A 19,088-nucleotide genomic window follows, 5' to 3' on the forward strand; every position below is an offset into this window, starting at 1 on the left:
CATGATTCGGGGTAAGATGGTTCATGTTCTCATTCTAGGGGTCCCATTTGGTATATAGTAAACAATGAGTATTAACAGAATAATATAATAGTATCCTCACGACTTTAAAAGAACGTTGCTAATTGTTAAAAATATTTTACTTTGCAACAGTATATTCATCTTGCCCAGACCTTCTATAATTCATTTGCTTGAATCGTTTGCTTTGAACTAAAGTAAATACAAGTCAATGTTATTTTCGCCTCGGTTGAAAATCAAAACATTGATGTTTTTATTCAGCTACAGTTTCTTCCGGCAAATCTTGCGGCTAATTAGCGTCGACTTGCGCAACGGCGAACCGCATGAATTTTTAATCGGTAACCAATTTTCGACAGGACGCAATAATTGGGCAAATTCGCCGCGCTTTGTTTTATAAACGGCACACTAATCACTACTTCCGCCAAAACACAGGAGTTTTCGGAGGAAAAATCGAAGGCACGCTGCAAGTTAAAAAAGTCTACACAAAAGTTTGGCCAAAGCAGTCGTTTTGGAACCAGGGTCGTAAAAACAGAGGTACTTTTATGGCTTTGATCGAAACCAATAACCATCAGGGTTGAATGATTTTCTCGGAGAAGTTAGGCAACATTTAGTTTTAATTTATATTATTCTTCTATAAACAAGTAAGATATGTTAATGGCTTAGTTTAGACGTAGAGACGTAAACTTTACAGGGCAGTATACAAGAATGTATTACAACATAAATGCACCTTGAGTATCCTCACAAGTCGGAGTTTACACAGGCTTGTGGTTGTTATGAATGCACATTATAAGGGTGGGGGAAGCCCTTAGCACATTATATCCACACATTCTGTTCGTGTTTTAAAAAAATAACAACGGTCCATGAAAGTCGTGAGGATACGTGTTTTGTAATTCTTTGAATGTTTTTTTTTGTTCACTATACCTAATGGGTCGAGAAAATAGAATGAAAAGGTGTCCCATCTCCCCCCCCCCACATTAAATGTATACTGTGAATCATTGTTTTAGGTGGTAGAAAAGTTCAATACCAAGATGATATCGTGTTGCGACTACAAGACGGGGCTACGTCATTTCATGATGGCGAACGATTTACACCTTAAAATTTGTCCATCCCTTATTCGCCGTCATATAGTCACTTTACCCACCGCTTAATAATATGTGTTTAGTAGGCCAAAAAGGTGTATGTGGCAAAAATGCTCAGTGTCGCAAAATTATTAAATCAAAATTAGTATTTTGGTACATCAACCCAAATTGCCTGCATTGGATTTTAACCGTAGAATTTTAAACTGTACACACCTATTTCTTGTTTTAAAAACCTTTCTTAAAAATACTTTCTATACACCGCAGGTATATTGCGCTATTTTTCTGACGCAACTTGAATTAAGTTTAATCAAGCAGTTGATTCCAAAATTAAGAATGATAGTTTGCCCGCTTTAGCACGAATCGTAAGGCCTCTCAGTATGGCCTTCTAGGTTGTTAAGCCATTGCTTTAACCCAATTAAGCGTTGGGCCGAACAGTTGACGTAGATAGATACCTATCAAAGGTATTCAACGTCTGTGGTTGTTTTATTGCCGATTTAACGATCGCCTTCGTAAATACTCGGCATGTGTGCGCACGTATACGTTGTAAACGCCATTGATTTTTTTCGGTACTTAAAACGAAACCATCTTTTTAAGGCGCTTCAAACTTTTTAAGTTTTTAGTCGCTGCTGGTATAGTATAGTCGACGTTGTAGGTTTGTGGTCTATGGTCTACTAAATACATGTTTAGTATAGACCACATGGCAGTTTCCCATAGTGTATCGATGTTGTAAAATGCAATGGTCTGATTTGGGGTTTAGTAAGGATGTAGAGTCGAAGTTGCAGCAACTTATAATAATTTAAGTTTAGTATATAGGCAAATCGTGGTTCCTTTTTTTCGAACTTTATACAGTTGCAACGTGCTTATATACTTAGGGATTGAAACAGCTTTTGTAAGTTTTCACATTGTGCAATTCATTTTGGCGTTGGCTCAACAAGGCGTTCGGTAAACGCTCGAAGAATTTTGCAAATTACGACTTGGAAGTTTAAAAATATAAGAACAGGGTCTACCAGGTTTTAGTATTTAGCCACGCTTTTTTACACTTTTACTTGAGCAGTTTTTACTCGTATACCATATTTTCAACTACTGTCGTTTTGTTGCTAATTTCTCGGAAGTATCGGAATTCCCAAAGTTTAGTTAAAATTTTATTTTATTTTTTTAGAAAAAGTTTTTTTTTCATTTAGAGTTCCAGGCACAGTTATAAGAAGGGCATGAGTGGAGCAATGTCCACGGAAGTAAAATACCAACGTGGAGTAATATAATATGAAGCCCGATCTTTATGACTATTATCATTGCGGCCATGTATACTTTATACAGAAAGATATAAAATAAAGTTATGAGAGCAAATGACCGCATGGGAGATTTATACGTGACTAATATTATGGTATAAACTTCATGAATTCTTATATAGCCGGGTTATTGCGAAGTAACGTATTTCAGTTTCGTGTCTTAAAGTTTAAGTTTCCGTTTGAACTATCATGATTGATACTAAAACTATAATAATTTATATTTTTTTATTTTAGTTTGATCTTTTTTATATTTTGTGTTTATTACCAAACTGGACGAAAAAATAGAATAAAAAGGTGTCCCATCTTCCCCCACCATTCTATATTTTGGGGTGAAATGGTTCTGAAGTAAAATGGATATTTCCATTTTCACATTCAGAGTTGTTCTGTACCAACCTCACTAACATGTCTGTAAAATTTGTGATTGTGAAAAATATAAAAAAATTGTTGTACAATTTTAAACACCTGTTGGTATGGCTATATTCGTATGTATAGAAAGAGACTTATCTTGCTTTACGTAAATTTCAATACTGGTATAAAAGGCTGTCAAAACGCACTCTCACAAAGCTAAATGAGATTAAATTTAAACCGAAATCCGGGCTAAATTTGGGATAAAAGATATTTCAGACTAAATAGCGGCTGAATTATCATTATCTTATTGATCTTTAAATAAAAAGTGTGTTAAGAAAATACTTCAAATAATTAAGCAAATATGCATATTATATAAAAAGTGTATAAGAGCATATTAGATGTATTGATAGCATATGCAGTAGGGTGGGGGAAGATGGGACACTGTTTGGGTCTACTTCTCGTCCCATTTAGTAGTAAACGAAGAACATTCAATAAATTATAAAACTATATCCTTACGACTCTTATAGACCACCGTTAGTTGTTTTAAACACGGTCAGGATATTTTGATATTATGTGCTAAAAGTGTCCCATCTTCCCCCACCCTACTATATCTATTTATTAGATTAAAACAATTATATTCGAGCCCATATAATAGAAAGAATCATTTATTAGAGCGTTCGTATACAGAGTGCATTGTGTTCTGATGTGGTAACTCGTAACTCGTAAGCGACCACAAGGAGTATGGAACAGAACACTCGTTTCATAGAATGACTGTTATTGCCACGTCACGCGTAGAAAATAAGATGTGGTTAGGTGGTGAGATGGGAAACCTTTTCATTCTCATTTCCCGTCCCATTTGGTAGTATACAAAGAACATTCAAATAATTATAAAACATTATTCCACGACTCCCATATAGGCCGCTGTTAATTGTTTAAAACACGATCAGGATATACGGATATTATGTGCAAAAGGTGTTTTGTCTCCCGCCACCCTACCACATATTAAAGTATTATTTATTTTAAAGTGCAAGCGCCAAAAATACTTTGTGAACAACTAACAATTTCTTTCCCTTGTATAACGTAAACATAAACCATGGAATGCCAGCTGCGGTTAAAACGCGCACTCTTAGTATTCCCTTATGGGTTCGATAATTATATATTTACTTACTGCGCTAAATCATAATGGCTGCATCAATAATTGTGCTTACATGCTTCATAAGTTAAACTATTGACTTACTTTATGGGTTAGTTATGTGACTATCACCATTTTATTACAAGAATTAGCATTTTCAAATTATTTTTGACTTATAGTAGGTTGGGGTAAGATGGTCCATGTTTTCTTTTTCTTTTACCGTTCTATTTGGTAGTATGGACAGTAATAGAATAATATAACCGTATCCTTATAATACTTTAAAAGAGCGTTGTTAATTGTTGCACACGATTATGAAATATGAGATAGTATGTGCTAACGGTAGCTACTTTACCATATATGGTACTTAAATATAGCGTTTATTTACATTTTAAGGAGAACATCGCTAAGCAAATTCAAGTAAAAGAAACTTAGAATAAAAGGCAAATAAAGTAACAACATAAATTTTTTTTTATAAAATAAAACATGCAGGATTTCCAGCCGACAATTAACTACGACCCAAAATCTGGGGAGTACTCGTTTAGACAGCAAGATATTCGCCGTGTCATAAAGTCAATATCACCTATTTTTAAACCAAAATCTCAAAAAAAAACAAATAAAAATCCTAAATTTATTCATTGAAATAAAAGCATTAGCAGCACGCTCGCAGAGATAATGTGTTAATTTTTATCTAGAATAAACAACAAATGGATCGCTCGTTTCCGCTAATCGATGTTTGGGGGCGATTCTCTTTTCGTATATGACGTCATAATTTAACAATGGCGAGATTCCCAAGACGTTTTCACAGATTTTATGAGTAGAACCTTCTGGAAAACGTCGAAAAGCGACACTAAATGATTCATTAAATTATTTGTTGGTGACTAAGGGTCGCCTGCTTATTATCGCCCTTATGTTAAAGTTAGTTCTCATATAGCGACCGCGGTTTAAATCTGTTCCTTATTAATTTGATAAAGTATAAAAAAAAAACGTAAGAGGCAAACAAAATACAAATAATTGTATTGGCAAAATATCTCTCTTTAGTACAGAAATATAGTTGCACTCGTTTTTGGATTACTGCATGTTTAATATCGCTTGGTGTATTACTTATATGGATCGTGAATTTAAAAAGTTAAAAAGTTAAAAAGTTTACAAAACCTATTGAATAATAGGCCTGATCGTTACAACCATTTAATTAAGTTTACCTTTACTTATAACATAGCTTGTCACGATGGTTTAAAAACCCGTAACCATCCCGACTCCGACTGTAATATTCTCACTCTGCATAACTACATGCGGTTACTCCGCGTTCCTTTGATCAATAAAGAAGTGAATAACAAGTTTAATGTTACATGTGCTGAATCTTTCAGATTCAACCGCTTTAACTTATAGGTATTTGTATGTTGTGTTTGTGTTCAAAATTGAAAACCACCAACTGTACCGCTTGTTTAATATTAATGCCCAATCAAGCGTTCTAATTCTATTGAACGTCCTTCTACCATGTATATAATAGGTTGTGGTTACACCAGTAATACAAAGGAAGTGCTGGTTTAAGAGGTTCGATTTTAAACCACAAACTCATAAAGGTTGTTTACTGCTTTATATAGAGAGGTATTTAACTTCTAATGTTAAACAGATTGCTCAGTAAATAGGACCAGTAAAGACGGTTATGGTGTATAGAAAATATTTTTTTATTATTTATAAATCTTGTTAAAATAATTACAAGTGCAGTGAAGATTAGAAAAGAAGTTGACTTAAAAATTGTTGCCTAATGCGTTATGCTGTACAGTTGTTTTACCCTGTTCTGTTGTTTTTCCGCTGTTGTTTTGCCGTTGTTTTGGATTCACAATACATCTGTTATTGTACTCGAAAGACTTAGAACTCTTGTGATGCCACGTATATACATAGTTTGTGCGTCAGGTGTTTCTAATCCGCATAATAACAGAGAGACAGTTTTCAACAGAGCTGAGCAAAGTTCTCGCTACAGTGGATGGAAATGAATGAAGAAACTTTATGCCATCTTGGTCAAGTGATTCCTACGTAAACTGCTGTTTATAAATAGAATACACTGTGAGAGTTGTGGCTGTTTATGCAGTTCGGTTTCGTATGAATAGGTTGACAATTTATACTCAGTGTTGATTTTTTTTATACTCAGTATATTTTGTAAATTTTGTAAAAAGATATTTAGCAGTTTGGGGTAAGACGAACACCATTAAAGGACATAAAGTATTTTTTTAATTATCGTCTGCTATTTTGCTAATTGTGTTTTAACAATTAACAATGCTCTTTTAGAGTGGTGGAGATATGCGGTTATTTAATTCTGTAAATACTATTTCCTATTATACCGCATGATATAAAAGAGAATGTAAAACATTGGCCACATAGCCCCAACCTACTATTCTAGACGTTAAAAGCTTAAGTGAGTTTAATGAAAGCTTCGCTAAGATGTTAGTTTAGTGAAACTTGTATTTAAATAGTCAATGTAAAGAGTATGTACTGTTCTGCTCTGTTATCAAATAAGGGGTGACTATTATAGGTCATGTTGCTGGTCGTCGTATGGGATACGGTTGTGTATTATGACTATCGTGGCTTATAGTGCGCTTCTACATATGGCAGTAATATAAACTATTTAATTGCATTTGTTTAGTTATAACATCTCATCTATTGTATTATATGTTATTTTTTTCTAATTTTCTGTCGTAAGCTTATCCATTGCATGTTTATCATAAGGCGCTTCCGTAGCATGGATAAAATTAACCGCGAAACTGTAATAAGTTTTGTTTTCAAAAGTTTAATGACACGAGGCGTTTCTAATACTTAACCCCTGAGCGCATAATGATACTGTAACCTTACCGCATATTAGATTAAAATTGGATCAGATCAAAGCACGCAATGGGCCGAGCGCACTTTCGATATATAAGTGCAGCAACTCGACACCAATGTTGAGCACTTAGACCTCGGTGGACATATAGATGTTTCGAAACGAAGACGTGGTGTGTGGAACATGACAGCGATTGCAATACTGTGTCTTATGTAACTCGATTTTAGCTGCAAATGAGAACTTATGAGCGGAAATTAGACTTGGAATTTAAAGTCACTTTAATCGATTTAGTGGGTCTATATAGATAGATGGGGTAATGGGCAAACTCTGGTCTAAATCCCAGGTCCCATGGCGTGTTAGAATAGTTTATAAAGATATACGTGAACATGATTTTTGTGTATAGTTGCGTGTGTTCAAAAACTGTTCTTTTTCTGCTAGTTTCCCCTCTCTTTGTTGATTATTAATTTTATCCTTGCTATAATGTATTCAAAGAGGAAAATAATGTTTAACATTATCATGTTGTATATGCCTGTTGCTTGGTACACTAAGTATTATACGTGTTGCTTGTTTAAAGCGCTTGATTTATACCACGGGAAGTCCATGTTATGTATATCCGGAGTAGTAAATATTAGCTTTATAGGCACCTGTCGAGTCTTGCGTCGTATACGAGTCGTTAATGACCGTAATGAGTTAAGTTCGTTTATTTACCAGAAGCGAGGCTGCGGTTACGTGTTGTTATAGATAAGAGGTCGCCATGGTTTAGATGTCGCACTCTGTGTCTGTGGAGATATGTAACGACGGTACAGCGTGAAGGCATCAAAAATATAAGGCAAGAAGAGAAAGTTTTGTTTGGCTTGAACTAATTAGTCTAGCAAGGTCATTTTAAAAGGTCAATTAAAAACAGGTTAAGATTATTTATTTTTTAATCTACTGCTCTATTAAGCGTTTTTGCATAAAATTGTTCAAAAACAAGTTTTCATCTGCATGTAATTTATTATGATAGAATCTCAGTCACTAAAAGATTCATTCTTTGTTTTAATATCATTCTGTCAAAGCTAAATTACATATACGTCAGTATTTAAACGAGAAATGATTTCATTGATTTTTTCTGCCTTATTTAGGTAGAAATTGCAATTAAACAAAGAACACGGTTAACTAACTGATTAGCTTAAAATTAATGTATTGATTATGGGCTTAGTTAAGTCAATGGTATGCTTGTATTTAACCGCAGTATAACAGTAGCTTCAGAATGTGCGTTATACGCAATAGTGTACATATGTAGTAAAGGCAGGGTGTTTGTATTAAATGAAGTTTAAACACACATCATCAAATGTTTTCTGTTTGTTTTAATACGTTAAATGTGTACAGTATAAGTGTCACTTTGTACCCTGAATAAACATTAACAACTAACGTACGTTGCTGCAAATCATTTACTCAGAGAGTGTATAACCTTTACATGTTATGTACAGGAATAAGCGATGCGTTAAAATTATATTACGTTTTAGATGTAGCGACGGCGCTTCTTTCGACTAATAAATGTAAATATGTTTTTAACCGTAAGCATGTTTTAATGACTCTCTTTTTCCCGCTACATTTCTTTTTCTTTCGAAAGAGACGACTAAAAGTTTTTGTAATTGGTTACCATGTTGTTTTGCATTTCAGCTGTTTTTGAGAAATAAACTATGCCCTGAAAGAATTCGGATTTAGCCAAACCGCAGAACGACCTCATATTAAAAAGCAAAGCCATGAACAACGTCACTGCTCTGACGTCAGGAGCTCTCTCGAAAACCGCGTTCGATTTTGAAGTAAGTATTGTGCCAACATAACTGAATATATGTATGTGGGGTAAGGTGGATACCTTTGGCACATAATATCCTATGTCCTACAATATTGTTTGTAACAATACTCCTACCAAATGTAAAAGTGAAAGAGAATGAAAAGTTGAACCATCTTACCCTTTACCTTGTTGTAACTATATTTCAACATTTTAAAAGCTTAAGGTTGGTTTGTTTAGCCAACCCGGACATTGCTCTTATGTTTATGAACACAGTATATTTTACCCACGGCATTAACGAGCGGCCAGTGTCGACAGTCACGTCTCACATAACATACCTAACATGTTGACAGCAGTGATTAACCGGCACTCAAAGTCCAGACCTCTCTAGTGCTAACAAGCCAATCCATCAAAATAGATTATTAAATGAAAAATCACGTATTTATCATTGGGTGGTAGGCAACGACAGTCGCTATAACACGGATGTTCTGTTCCATACAACTCATGCCAACTAAGGGATTTAATACTTTGTGGGTGATTATTTAACGACCATAATCGTCGTTTCGCTAAACAGGATAAACCGCAGGATAAACAGCTTTTAAAGAATGTTGATCGACTTTTATCATGTTTCTCACAAAAGTTAAAAAGTCAACTTAACAATGTTGTTTCGTGACGTGCGTATATATATACTGACGTTTAATTAGTCAAAATATATTTGTCAAAATATATTTAACTACTGACGGAGAATTTGTAAATCTCGTCCGATCTTTAAAAACTATTCTCACAAAGATGTATCACGGTTGGTTAAGTGCTACGAAATACGTAACAAATATAGGTTCAACAAATATAATAGAAACTGTTTGAGTAAGAGACTGAAGGTGCCATTATGGATACTAAATTTTGGATGTTTCTCTATTATTTATATTTATTTGGTAGCACACTTTTAATGTCAACATGAGCACTATATCAGCGCCAGATTCACAGAACTCACCACTCTTAAACTGTATTGTAAACTAGAATTATGTAGTTGATATAGTTTTAAATGTTCTTTGTTAATACTACTAAATATTAACAAAAACAAACAGATTAACAACATGAACCATCTTACCCCAACCTAACAAAGACACTTTTTGCAGGTGTCCCACGAAGGCGAGCTTATAGCCTACATCGTAGCTGAAGTTCTAATCGCAGTATTTGCATTATTCAGCAACCTATTCGTTCTAATCGCAATCATCAAGTTCAAAAACCTCCAAACCTCAACATATTGGCTTCTTGCTAGTCTCTCTGTCGCAGATATTTCGGTAGCGGTTTTAGGGATTCCCAGCGCCATAGTTCTTCGAATAGGTAAGTATTAATTTAATTGCTTATATAAGTGTTTGTGTTACGGTGCGCCAAACTTTGTTACGCCGGCCTATTTAAAAGGTAATCGTTTATTTTGTTGTTGAGATTAAACTAAGAATATTTACAGAATTATATAACCGACGCTAAAAGAACGTTGTTAAATGTTAAAAGCACGATTGGAAAATATGGAAACTTATGTGCAAATTCTACCCATCTTAACACGTAGTACTAAAACTATACAATATATATTACCCTTTTCTATGTGGGTATAAGGACATGCAGTGTGGTACGTCATAAAAGCTAAGATTTAGGCCGGTATTGGCCCTTTACTTTGACACTCGAACTTCTACAACCCATTAGTAGCCCATTAGAGCCATTGGGTTGAAGCAATTTCCTTGTCTTTTGCCCCAGAGCTTGCCCATAAAAGACAACACGTATTAATTTTAATCCATTTATATATCCTCCCTCTTATATCTTATTTTTCACTGTTATGCTTCATTAACCTTGATAAAGACGACCTGTATAAGACGTCATTATACGTAACTAAATACCAGCAAAAATACTGTGTTAAAAAACAACCGCAATATGCCTGACAGAACTACCACACAAATTTATATGAAAGTCTCTACCTTCTTATACAGGTCTAGTTATTTCTGATGACGTCACCATTACGTCATCAACTATCGACAAAGCAGCAGTAGACCGTGCAACTTGTCTCGTCGTTGTATCTTTCGTTATCTTCCTAACTCAGGTTTCAATATGGAGTCTTCTACTAATCGCCGTTGATCGTTTCGTTGCAATTCATTATCACTTAAGGTAAAAGTGTTCCATTTCCTGATTCTGTTTATATTTTAATTGTTAACAACTTTAATTACTCTTTTGATGATCAGTTAAAAAATGATGAATGAATGTGGTGAGCAACCAACAGTCGTCATACCAAGGGTGTTGCTTCATACACCTCGTGTCCGCTTACGATTTTTTTACGAACAATATAAACTTTATCAAAATCGTCTCCGCTTACCATTTTTTTACGAACAATATAAACTTTATTAAAATCGCCACCTCTTTTCACATGCTAACGTAAATTATGACGTAGGTACCGTGCAATTGTGACGTCATTTCGTGTAAAAGCAGGGATTGTGGGGGCTTGGTTAGGAGGTGCTTTTATTGGGTTTGTTCCTCAAATTGGATGGACAACGCCCTACAACAACGAGGATGTTCATGGGTATGTTTAATTTGTTGTTTTCTGATTGCCTCAAACTAATACTCAGTAAATACAAAGTTTTAGATTTTATTTTAATATGTTCCTTTTGCTACCAGGCATAAAATAATATAAATACTTGGGTCTGCTCTAAAATAAAAAAAGTTAATTTTCGTATGCCGTTTTGCAAGATCGTAATTTCACATCACGGTTTAGTTTTAGAATAAATTTAGAGTTTATACAAAAGGCACAAATCGTAACATAGCAGTTTTTGTTACTTTTCCTAATCTTTGTATTTCTTTAAGTTCGTCCGAAGTTGAACGATGCGCATTCGAACAAGTGACAAGTATGGAATACATGGTCTACTTTAACTTCTTCGGTTGTGTTTTGCTCCCACTTGCCGCCATGTTTGTTCTCTACTTCATGATTTTTCGGGTAAGTTTAAAAATTAAAAAACTAATAAAAGTTATGTGGAGATGTAAAGATACGGTTATAGAAATTTGTAAATATTGTTTGTTTTATACCAAATGGGACAATAAATGAGGATGAAAACAAGCTCCATCCTACCCCAACCCACTTTGCCCCAACCTACTAGTTGCTATAAGTTATTAAAAAAACGAGACTGACGCCGCACAACTACGATTATGGCGAAAAACATGACGTTTTATTTCCACACAGTCAGCAAAGCAGCAGTTGCGTAAGATCTACGCAGACGTGGCTTTTCATCGGCGCCGTAAACTCTCAAAAATCTCCGTCAATTCGATCCGAGATCTTCTCCACGCAAACCTGGGTATCTATTCTCCTCCGAAACCAATATCCAGGTCTGTTGAGCTGAAGAGGATGCATTTAAAATCTCGGAGCCTGGATATTTCGTCATCTAGGAGAGAAGGGTTGGAGATTCCTGACATCATTCGGCCGGAAATCCAGGATCAAAAGCCGGCAGAAGAATCGTCCAACAACGAGAATAATTTGAATAACAAAGATAGTGATTTTAAAGTTAGTTTGGAACCTTCGCTTCCCCATATTGACAGCAGAACAAGCATAAGAAGAAGCTTGTCTTCTCCTATGGTAAGTTCATTTTTCATTTGTTGCAATCGTTATTTATCTTACAAAACCGACGCCATGCTGACAAAGTGATTATAGCATTACATACATATACGTATGATCTTAACCCGTAAGCTGGCACAAGGTGTGTGGAACAGAACACCCGTGTTATAATAACTGTCGTTGCCCACCATACGAAGATAAATAAGTTTCATTTATACATATTTCCATCATATGCCATAATAATCTATAAAAGACATATATTTCGACCAAAACGGAATCACCCCCTCTTATTGAAATTTAATCCATTCTTGGAAAATAATAATATTTTTATTGTAGATTTTTGTTCCTGTACTTTCACAAGTAGATGGCGCCGCAGAGGCCAACGATGACGTATGCTCTAGCCAGCCCACACCTAAGCCTGTACCGAAGCAATGTAGACTTAATTTCCGAATTTTTCGAAAAAAGAGAGCAGACACCTACTCCGGAAATACGTCACCCGTGACGTATGAGTCACATGACTGTACTACACCAATTATAAGCGACGGACCGATGGTCTTTGAGCTCGGCAGATTGGACTCCGACGCGTCGTCTTGCGGCACAATAGATCGACACATGACGGACAGCGATGGCGACATAACGCGCAGAATCAAACTGCGCCGCAGGTCCAAACTTATACAAAAAGAATTCCGTGCAGCGAGAAGCTTATTCACTGTTATCGGCGTATTTGCTTTATGTTGGCTACCTCTGCACATACTCAACTGCATTACATTGTTTTGCCCCGAGTGCCGAAGACCAAATTGGTTAATTGACTTGGCTATTCTTCTATCCCACGCTAACTCCTTGGTAAACCCAATTATTTACGCTTTCCGACTTCGTGAAATGAAGGTAGCATTCCAGAAGCTGCTGCGTTCGTTCTCAAACCGCGCTAAGTCGGCATTCTGTTGCGAGAGGACACGAAAGAGAATGCAATATGACGTCACAAGTTCCTGACGAGCCGTGTCATCACCAGAGTGTGGCCGGGTCACAACGTCATAGGGTCGTGACGTCACAGGGCCATGACGTCCTGTAACGTGCGTTTTTCATTTTCCTCAAGTTTTCAACGAAATCATACGTAAATAGTTGGTTTAGACGCCCCCTTTTATATTCCACTAACTATATATTGTGTATTAAAAAAGAATCGAAACTTTATTGCATTAAACGCCACTTATTTGCACAGTTACCTTCAAGAATACGGTTTTATTTGTTTAATAATAAAAATGCTTCCATTTCTACAGTTCAGAGTTATGTAAAGCACTCCCGTGTTAAAAAATGCGGCGCGCTGGATGCGTTGAATTTTTGTAGCCAGTTTCTAGGTAAGCAGTGTTGCGATTTGGAAACGTGCTGGTCTGTCTTACTGGAATATTTTATCTTTATTTCCCTTGTTATGATTGCTATCCATTGAATGCTGAAGCGCTCGGCTTTGTTGCTGTCTGTGTCGGCTAACTACGGATAGTAGGAGACATCTTATATCTCATTGGTGCCCTTGACTGGATAGACGTAAGTCGCCACAGTAAGCGAGTTAGCGTGTGCTGTGAAAAACGCGAATTAGTTTAAAACAGTTCCGTCATCGCGCCAGCTTATCACTATATTTGTTTACCTTTAATTATGATTAGCGACGATTCATAAAAGTTTAGAGGAATGTAGCCTACCGTAATAACGGGGACAAGTCGTTATTTTATAAAATCGCCTGTCCTTTTCTCGCATTTTCCGTGAGCTTAATGATTTCCCGAGCAATTATGAAAACGTGCCGGAGTCGAGGCGTTTATTTAAATTGAACTGGTTATATCCACGCTCAGGGTAATTTAGAATGGAATTTAGTAGCACCAGTGAAGTAGCTCTCAAACAGTTATGTTATGATGAACCTAGATCCTGTTTACAGGTTTGCTTGATAGTGGATTGAAATAGTTTGTAATGAGATTTATGTTGTGTTCAATATTTGGATACCTTATCTAAAATGATTGATTGTGTTTTTAGATTAATTGTAGAAACAGGTCTTACGAAACATTTCTGCTCTAGTGATTGACAGGTACGGCAGTTTTTGGATGTTAGATTGGAAATCTTGTTGTTGTCGGTTACCTGAAAAAATTATCTAATACTAATTAAAGCTTTAGCTTTTATAGAACAGTGGCATTAAATTCAAATTTTGTTTACGTGGCAATAGTGGAGTTAAAGTGAAGGATTTTATTGTCGTATTTATATCCTTATTCAAGTACCCTTGGTTCTAATTACTCTTGTATACATTCCACTTTTGTGCTTAAGCTGGCAATTCCATAGCATGGTTGAGGGGAGATAGGAAATATTTTCATTCTATTTTCTCGTCCCATTTGGTAGTAAACAATGATAATTTAAATAAATATAAAATCGCATCCTCACGATTCCCATGGAACCAAGACCTATGTTAGTTGTTTAAAACACGTTTAGGATATTAGGATATTATGTGCTTAGTGTGTCCTGTCTTCCTCCAAACTACGATGTATTAGGTATGAAAAAGTGTTACAGGGCAAAGCAGACAAATACAGTAACATTGTTTCAAGTACAAAGTATCCAACATTGTTTTTACTGAAGTTTGCCTAGTTAGACTGAAAACTCCGTCGTGTGTCTTTATTCAGATGCTATGATCACAATATGTTCAGTTTGAAGAAAAAAGTGTTTCAACGTAGTGAAATAAAGTACATTGTGAGCCTAAAGTAGGCGGGGCACTATAAAGATGCCTGATTGGCAGGTTAGGGTCTACGCTTCACGGTACTTATAAGCTACGAAACGTTTTGCCCTTTTGTGTCTGTAATTCTAGAATGATAACGCATATAAGTTTTACACCCCTATATACTCACAATAGGGTTTCGTCGAGCCAAAGATCTAACGTACCATTAGCTCAATCTTACTTTAAAACTGAAGACTTCTGCGTTAAATAGCAACATTACAACTACAAAGAAATGGACGAAATGTTAAACGAAACTCTAAATTTAACTTCAAATTCTTCAATCATAAACAACATCTCGACATCCGGTGACGTAAGTGCTTTATTTAGATGTATAGTTTTGTGGGGTAAGATGGTTTGTGGGTTACCGTCAGCTTACAATGTTCAATTTCCTTATCTTGTTTATAACAAATAACCACGCTCGTTAAGAGTCCTGAGGATATACGGTTAAAATTCTTGTATTCTGTGTTTACTACAAATAACGAAAAGAGGATAAAAGCATGGCCCATCTTACCCAATTGTATACTCTGTACTTTATTTACTAATATTTTGTTTGGTTTCTGGTAAGCTTAATTAAGTAGCTACACCGTGCCATCTGGAAATGCTTTGTATTGTATGTGATATGAGTATATAGGCTACTGCTAAAACAATAATATTTAAACACGGTTGATAGTAGAGTTTACTCAACGTGAGTTCATAGCACCCATGCACTATACTATAGGCTATATGTAGAATTTAATCTCACTGTATTTTAGATGTGCTGTTATAATCTTTCTAACTTCCAGGTGTTTGATGATTCAGAAGTCTTGGCTTACATAGCAGCTGAAATCATTATCGCAGTCTTTGCTTTGTTCAGCAACTTATTCGTTTTCATTGCGATAATAAGGTTCAAAAACCTACAAACACCAACATTTTGCCTGTTAGCAAGCCTTTCTGTTGCAGATATATCAGTCGCACTGCTGGCAATTCCAAGCGCCATTGTTCTAAGGATTGGTCTCGGTAAAGATACGTTTTCATGGTGTTTCTGTTTAACCTAATTGAAATATTTTTACGCTTTTTGAACCAAGTTTATTTTTTGCTTTAATCTCACAGTAGTTTTGCACTAAGTGTTTGATTAAATAAGGAACAAAATAAAAGTATGTGTTTATAAAATTAAAATTTTAGAACCAACACTGTACTTGTTCTACGCAATGTAACCCGGTTCCGATGCCTAAACAAGGTTTGGCATAAATTTCAAACGTTTGTTTCCAGGTCTGCAAATAAGCGGGCAAACGACAGACACTGATCACCCAGTGCATCAAGGTACGGTATGTTTTCCACTGTGTCTTGCCATGGTGGCATTCCAGCTCTTCGCAACACAGGTGTCCATTTGGGGACTCTTGCTGATTGCTATTGACCGTTTCGTGGCTATACACTTTCATTTAAGGTAAGCTATATGAGTGTGGTAAATAAAAGTTGAACTTCCGTAAAGTTTAAGGTTACACCTACACGCTAACTGGTAAGCACAAGGTGTGTGTAACAAAACATTGATTAAATTATTTGAGTTGTGTGTCCTTTGTTTTAATGGTGTAAAATTATGCTGTGAAAGATTTGAAATTGTTTGTTTATAACTGAGGTGTTGTTTTGGATCCTTAACCGATTCTCTAAAAACAAAGTTTAATTTTATTACATCTAACATGCGTACAAGGCCTGTAAAAGTCTATTTTCGGCCTTGCTTGAACGATAAAACCAACAATAACCCGCGTTAATGTTGTAAACCTTAGAGGAGTAAATCAAGAAAATAGGAGTCACAACAAATGTTTCCGCAGATATCGAGCTTACATAACACTGTATCGTGTAAAAGTTGGCATCGTTGTTTCATGGCTTGGTGGAAGCGTTATTGCGCTTGGTTGGGAGTCGGCGGTAGGAGCCAGCGCAGAAAAGTAATATATTTTAGGACCATAAACTTTTTATTTTGTTTTTAAATATATAATGCCATCTGTTTCAAGTTACTACACTGCTGTAAGCATAAATTTATTTGTTTTTTTGAACATACGGCAATAAAACATTTTATTACAATATTGATACAAAAAAACATACGTACCATTCTGATACGCCACACACACACACGGTGTAGTCATAACAGCTTATGTTAGTGTCAAATTAAACACAAGTGTTTTATGATACCCAGACACACGCACGTGTTCATATTTATGCAGTTTATGCTCACTGTCGAGATGGTGTATAGTCCTACACCTCATGTTCACAGTTGAGTTATAATATCATGTATATATGTTCACAAACTTAAGCTCGATGTATTTTGCCCAGTTTACATGCTGTAAAACGATGCGCCTTCGAACAAGTCGTCTCCATGGAGTATATGGTCTACTTCAACTTTGTTGGTTGTGTTTTGATCCCGTTTATCGCCATGTTTGCTCTCTATCTCATGATTTTTCGGGTAAATGCAGACATGCTTAATGTGACCAAAGCCTGCTATAGAGATAGTGTAGCAGGTTGGGGTAAGCATCATTTATTATACTTTATAAAAATTTTATGGTGTGGCACATCCTGGAACCTGCTGGGATATAGGGCAGAGTTGGTCCATATTACCCCGACACATAGGGTGCTACAATCTCAGTGTCGAGCATCGAACCCGATATCTTTCAGTTTTAATGAAAGCTCCTATCCACCGCGTCGAACTATATTTCAAACTATAGTATAGTATACGATCCACTATTTTCTACAGTCAGCTAAGAAGCAGCTGCAGAAAATCTATTCTGACGTTGCTTTTCACCCACGCCGACGTGGGGCTTCAGTATTATCTTATCGCACCCGAACCATATCCAACACTGTTGAATCTTCACCGACTGATGAGGTCTTGGAAGAAACTAGCCTTGCTCTAACCGCAGCCCGAGAAGCTATGAAGTTGAGTGGGAATAAGAACCCAGTAAGTCGTAAAACAAGCGCATATTTATACTATACTTCTGTGGGGTAAGTTGGGACACCTTTAGCACTTAATATCCGAATATCTTGATCGTGTTTCAAACAAATAATAACGGTCTATGAGAGTCGTGTAGATACGATTAGTTGTTTGAAAGTTATTACGATTAGTTGTTTGAAAGTTCTTTGTTTACTACTTAATGGGACGAGAAAATAGAATGAAAAGATATCCCATCTTCCCCATCCTATTATATGTGTATTAATTGTGCCCGCAAGTATATCAAATAAGATTTCATATTCCTATTTCGGGTAACTCCCATAGGCCGTTATTATTTGTTTAAAACACAATCAGGATATTTGAATATTATGTGCTAAAAATGTCCGACCTTACCCCACAGTACTATACAGTGAGTGGGGTGAGACAGAACATGTTTTCATTCTATTTTCTCGTCCCATTTTACGTTAACAAATACTTTTATGTTTCAAAGAACACGTTGAAAAGGTCTTCATCAGTAACGGAGGTGTCCGAACAGTTTTACGCCATTGAGACCACTTCGAATGCCAGTGTAGTAAAGAAGATACAGAACCCTCGTGAATTATTTGTGTCTGGGAGCTCAAGAAGGTCCAGCAATCTCTTAAGTTCCTGTGACGACTTTGACAGCGTTGCTGCTAATGTATCAGCCCGCAGGCTCCGTCGAAAATCAAAGTTGCTTTGGAAAGAGTTTACCGCAGCTCGAAGTTTATTTACAGTTATCGGACTTTTCGCTTTGTGTTGGCTACCAGTTCATATTATTAATTGCATTACTCTGTATTGTCCGGACTGCCGTCGACCAGACTGGCTTATGGACTTGGCGGTCCTTCTTTCCCATGCCAATTCTATGGTAAACCCTGTAGTGTATGCGTTCCGCTTGCGAGAAATGAAAGGAGCTTTACGCAAACTGTTGGTCAAGTATATGAAAACTCTAACCTGCAAGTAATGCGGGTGTGGTATAACTTCTTAGTCAGACTTCTTAGTCAATCAGACTTCTTAGTCTTCTCAGACTTCTTAGTCAATTCGCCCGTGGTACATATTTTCATGCCTTCAAGTTCTTGTACAGTGTCAAGTAAAAGTGATTTCGTACGTGAAATATTTTATACTTCTCCAATAAAATTATTTTAAACTACGAAAACTGGTTCAGTTTAAATACTTCCCGATTTTATTAATGCTTGGAATCAACTTGATTTTGTCATAGATACCTAAACATATGTTTAGGTCAAAGTTAGTTTAGGTATCTATGATTTTGTTGCGTAGTGTCATGCTTGAGCGCTTGGTGTGTACGAAGACAGATGACAGACGCAAACTTGTGACCATAGTACACTAACTATGTTGTGACTCTCTTCATTGACGTAAATAC

At 36.1% G+C, this 19,088-nt stretch overlaps 2 protein-coding genes across 2 annotated transcripts; both read left to right on the plus strand.

The window, feature by feature from the left end:
* The first annotated feature begins 3,326 nt into the window (after positions 1-3,326).
* On the plus strand, positions 3,327-13,311 carry LOC100183910 (adenosine receptor A2a). Its single transcript, XM_002124640.3, has 8 exons — positions 3,327-3,536; positions 8,338-8,480; positions 9,586-9,793; positions 10,432-10,606; positions 10,887-11,015; positions 11,297-11,426; positions 11,670-12,059; positions 12,375-13,311. Exons 2-8 carry the CDS (start codon positions 8,421-8,423, stop codon positions 13,026-13,028), a joined length of 1,746 nt encoding a protein of 581 aa, XP_002124676.1. The 5' UTR covers positions 3,327-3,536; positions 8,338-8,420; the 3' UTR covers positions 13,029-13,311.
* A 662-nt stretch (positions 13,312-13,973) lies between these two features.
* LOC100177656 (adenosine receptor A2b-like) lies at positions 13,974-18,855 on the plus strand. Its single transcript, XM_002120438.4, has 8 exons — positions 13,974-14,103; positions 14,914-15,088; positions 15,561-15,774; positions 16,027-16,201; positions 16,584-16,697; positions 17,083-17,212; positions 17,501-17,701; positions 18,183-18,855. The coding sequence occupies exons 2-8, from the start codon at positions 15,011-15,013 to the stop codon at positions 18,669-18,671; spliced, it is 1,401 nt and encodes a 466-aa protein (XP_002120474.1). The 5' UTR covers positions 13,974-14,103; positions 14,914-15,010; the 3' UTR covers positions 18,672-18,855.
* The last annotated feature ends 233 nt before the right edge of the window (positions 18,856-19,088 follow it).

Source organism: Ciona intestinalis, chromosome 10, assembly GCF_000224145.3.
Source record: "Ciona intestinalis chromosome 10, KH, whole genome shotgun sequence".
Lineage (NCBI taxonomy): Eukaryota > Metazoa > Chordata > Ascidiacea > Phlebobranchia > Cionidae > Ciona > Ciona intestinalis.

Excerpts from the sequence above, each read along its gene's own strand:
- LOC100183910 (XM_002124640.3), top strand. The coding sequence starts at position 8,421 with ATGAACAACGTCACTGCTCTGACGTCAGGAGCTCTCTCGAAAACCGCG. Across the intron at positions 8,481-9,585 it reads AAACCGCGTTCGATTTTGAA|GTGTCCCACGAAGGCGAGCT; the intron begins GTAAGTATTGTG and ends CACTTTTTGCAG. Across the intron at positions 12,060-12,374 it reads GAAGCTTGTCTTCTCCTATG|ATTTTTGTTCCTGTACTTTC; the intron begins GTAAGTTCATTT and ends TTTTTATTGTAG.
- LOC100177656 (XM_002120438.4), top strand. The coding sequence starts at position 15,011 with ATGGACGAAATGTTAAACGAAACTCTAAATTTAACTTCAAATTCTTCA. Across the intron at positions 15,089-15,560 it reads ACATCTCGACATCCGGTGAC|GTGTTTGATGATTCAGAAGT; the intron begins GTAAGTGCTTTA and ends TCTAACTTCCAG. Across the intron at positions 16,698-17,082 it reads GTAGGAGCCAGCGCAGAAAA|TTTACATGCTGTAAAACGAT; the intron begins GTAATATATTTT and ends TATTTTGCCCAG.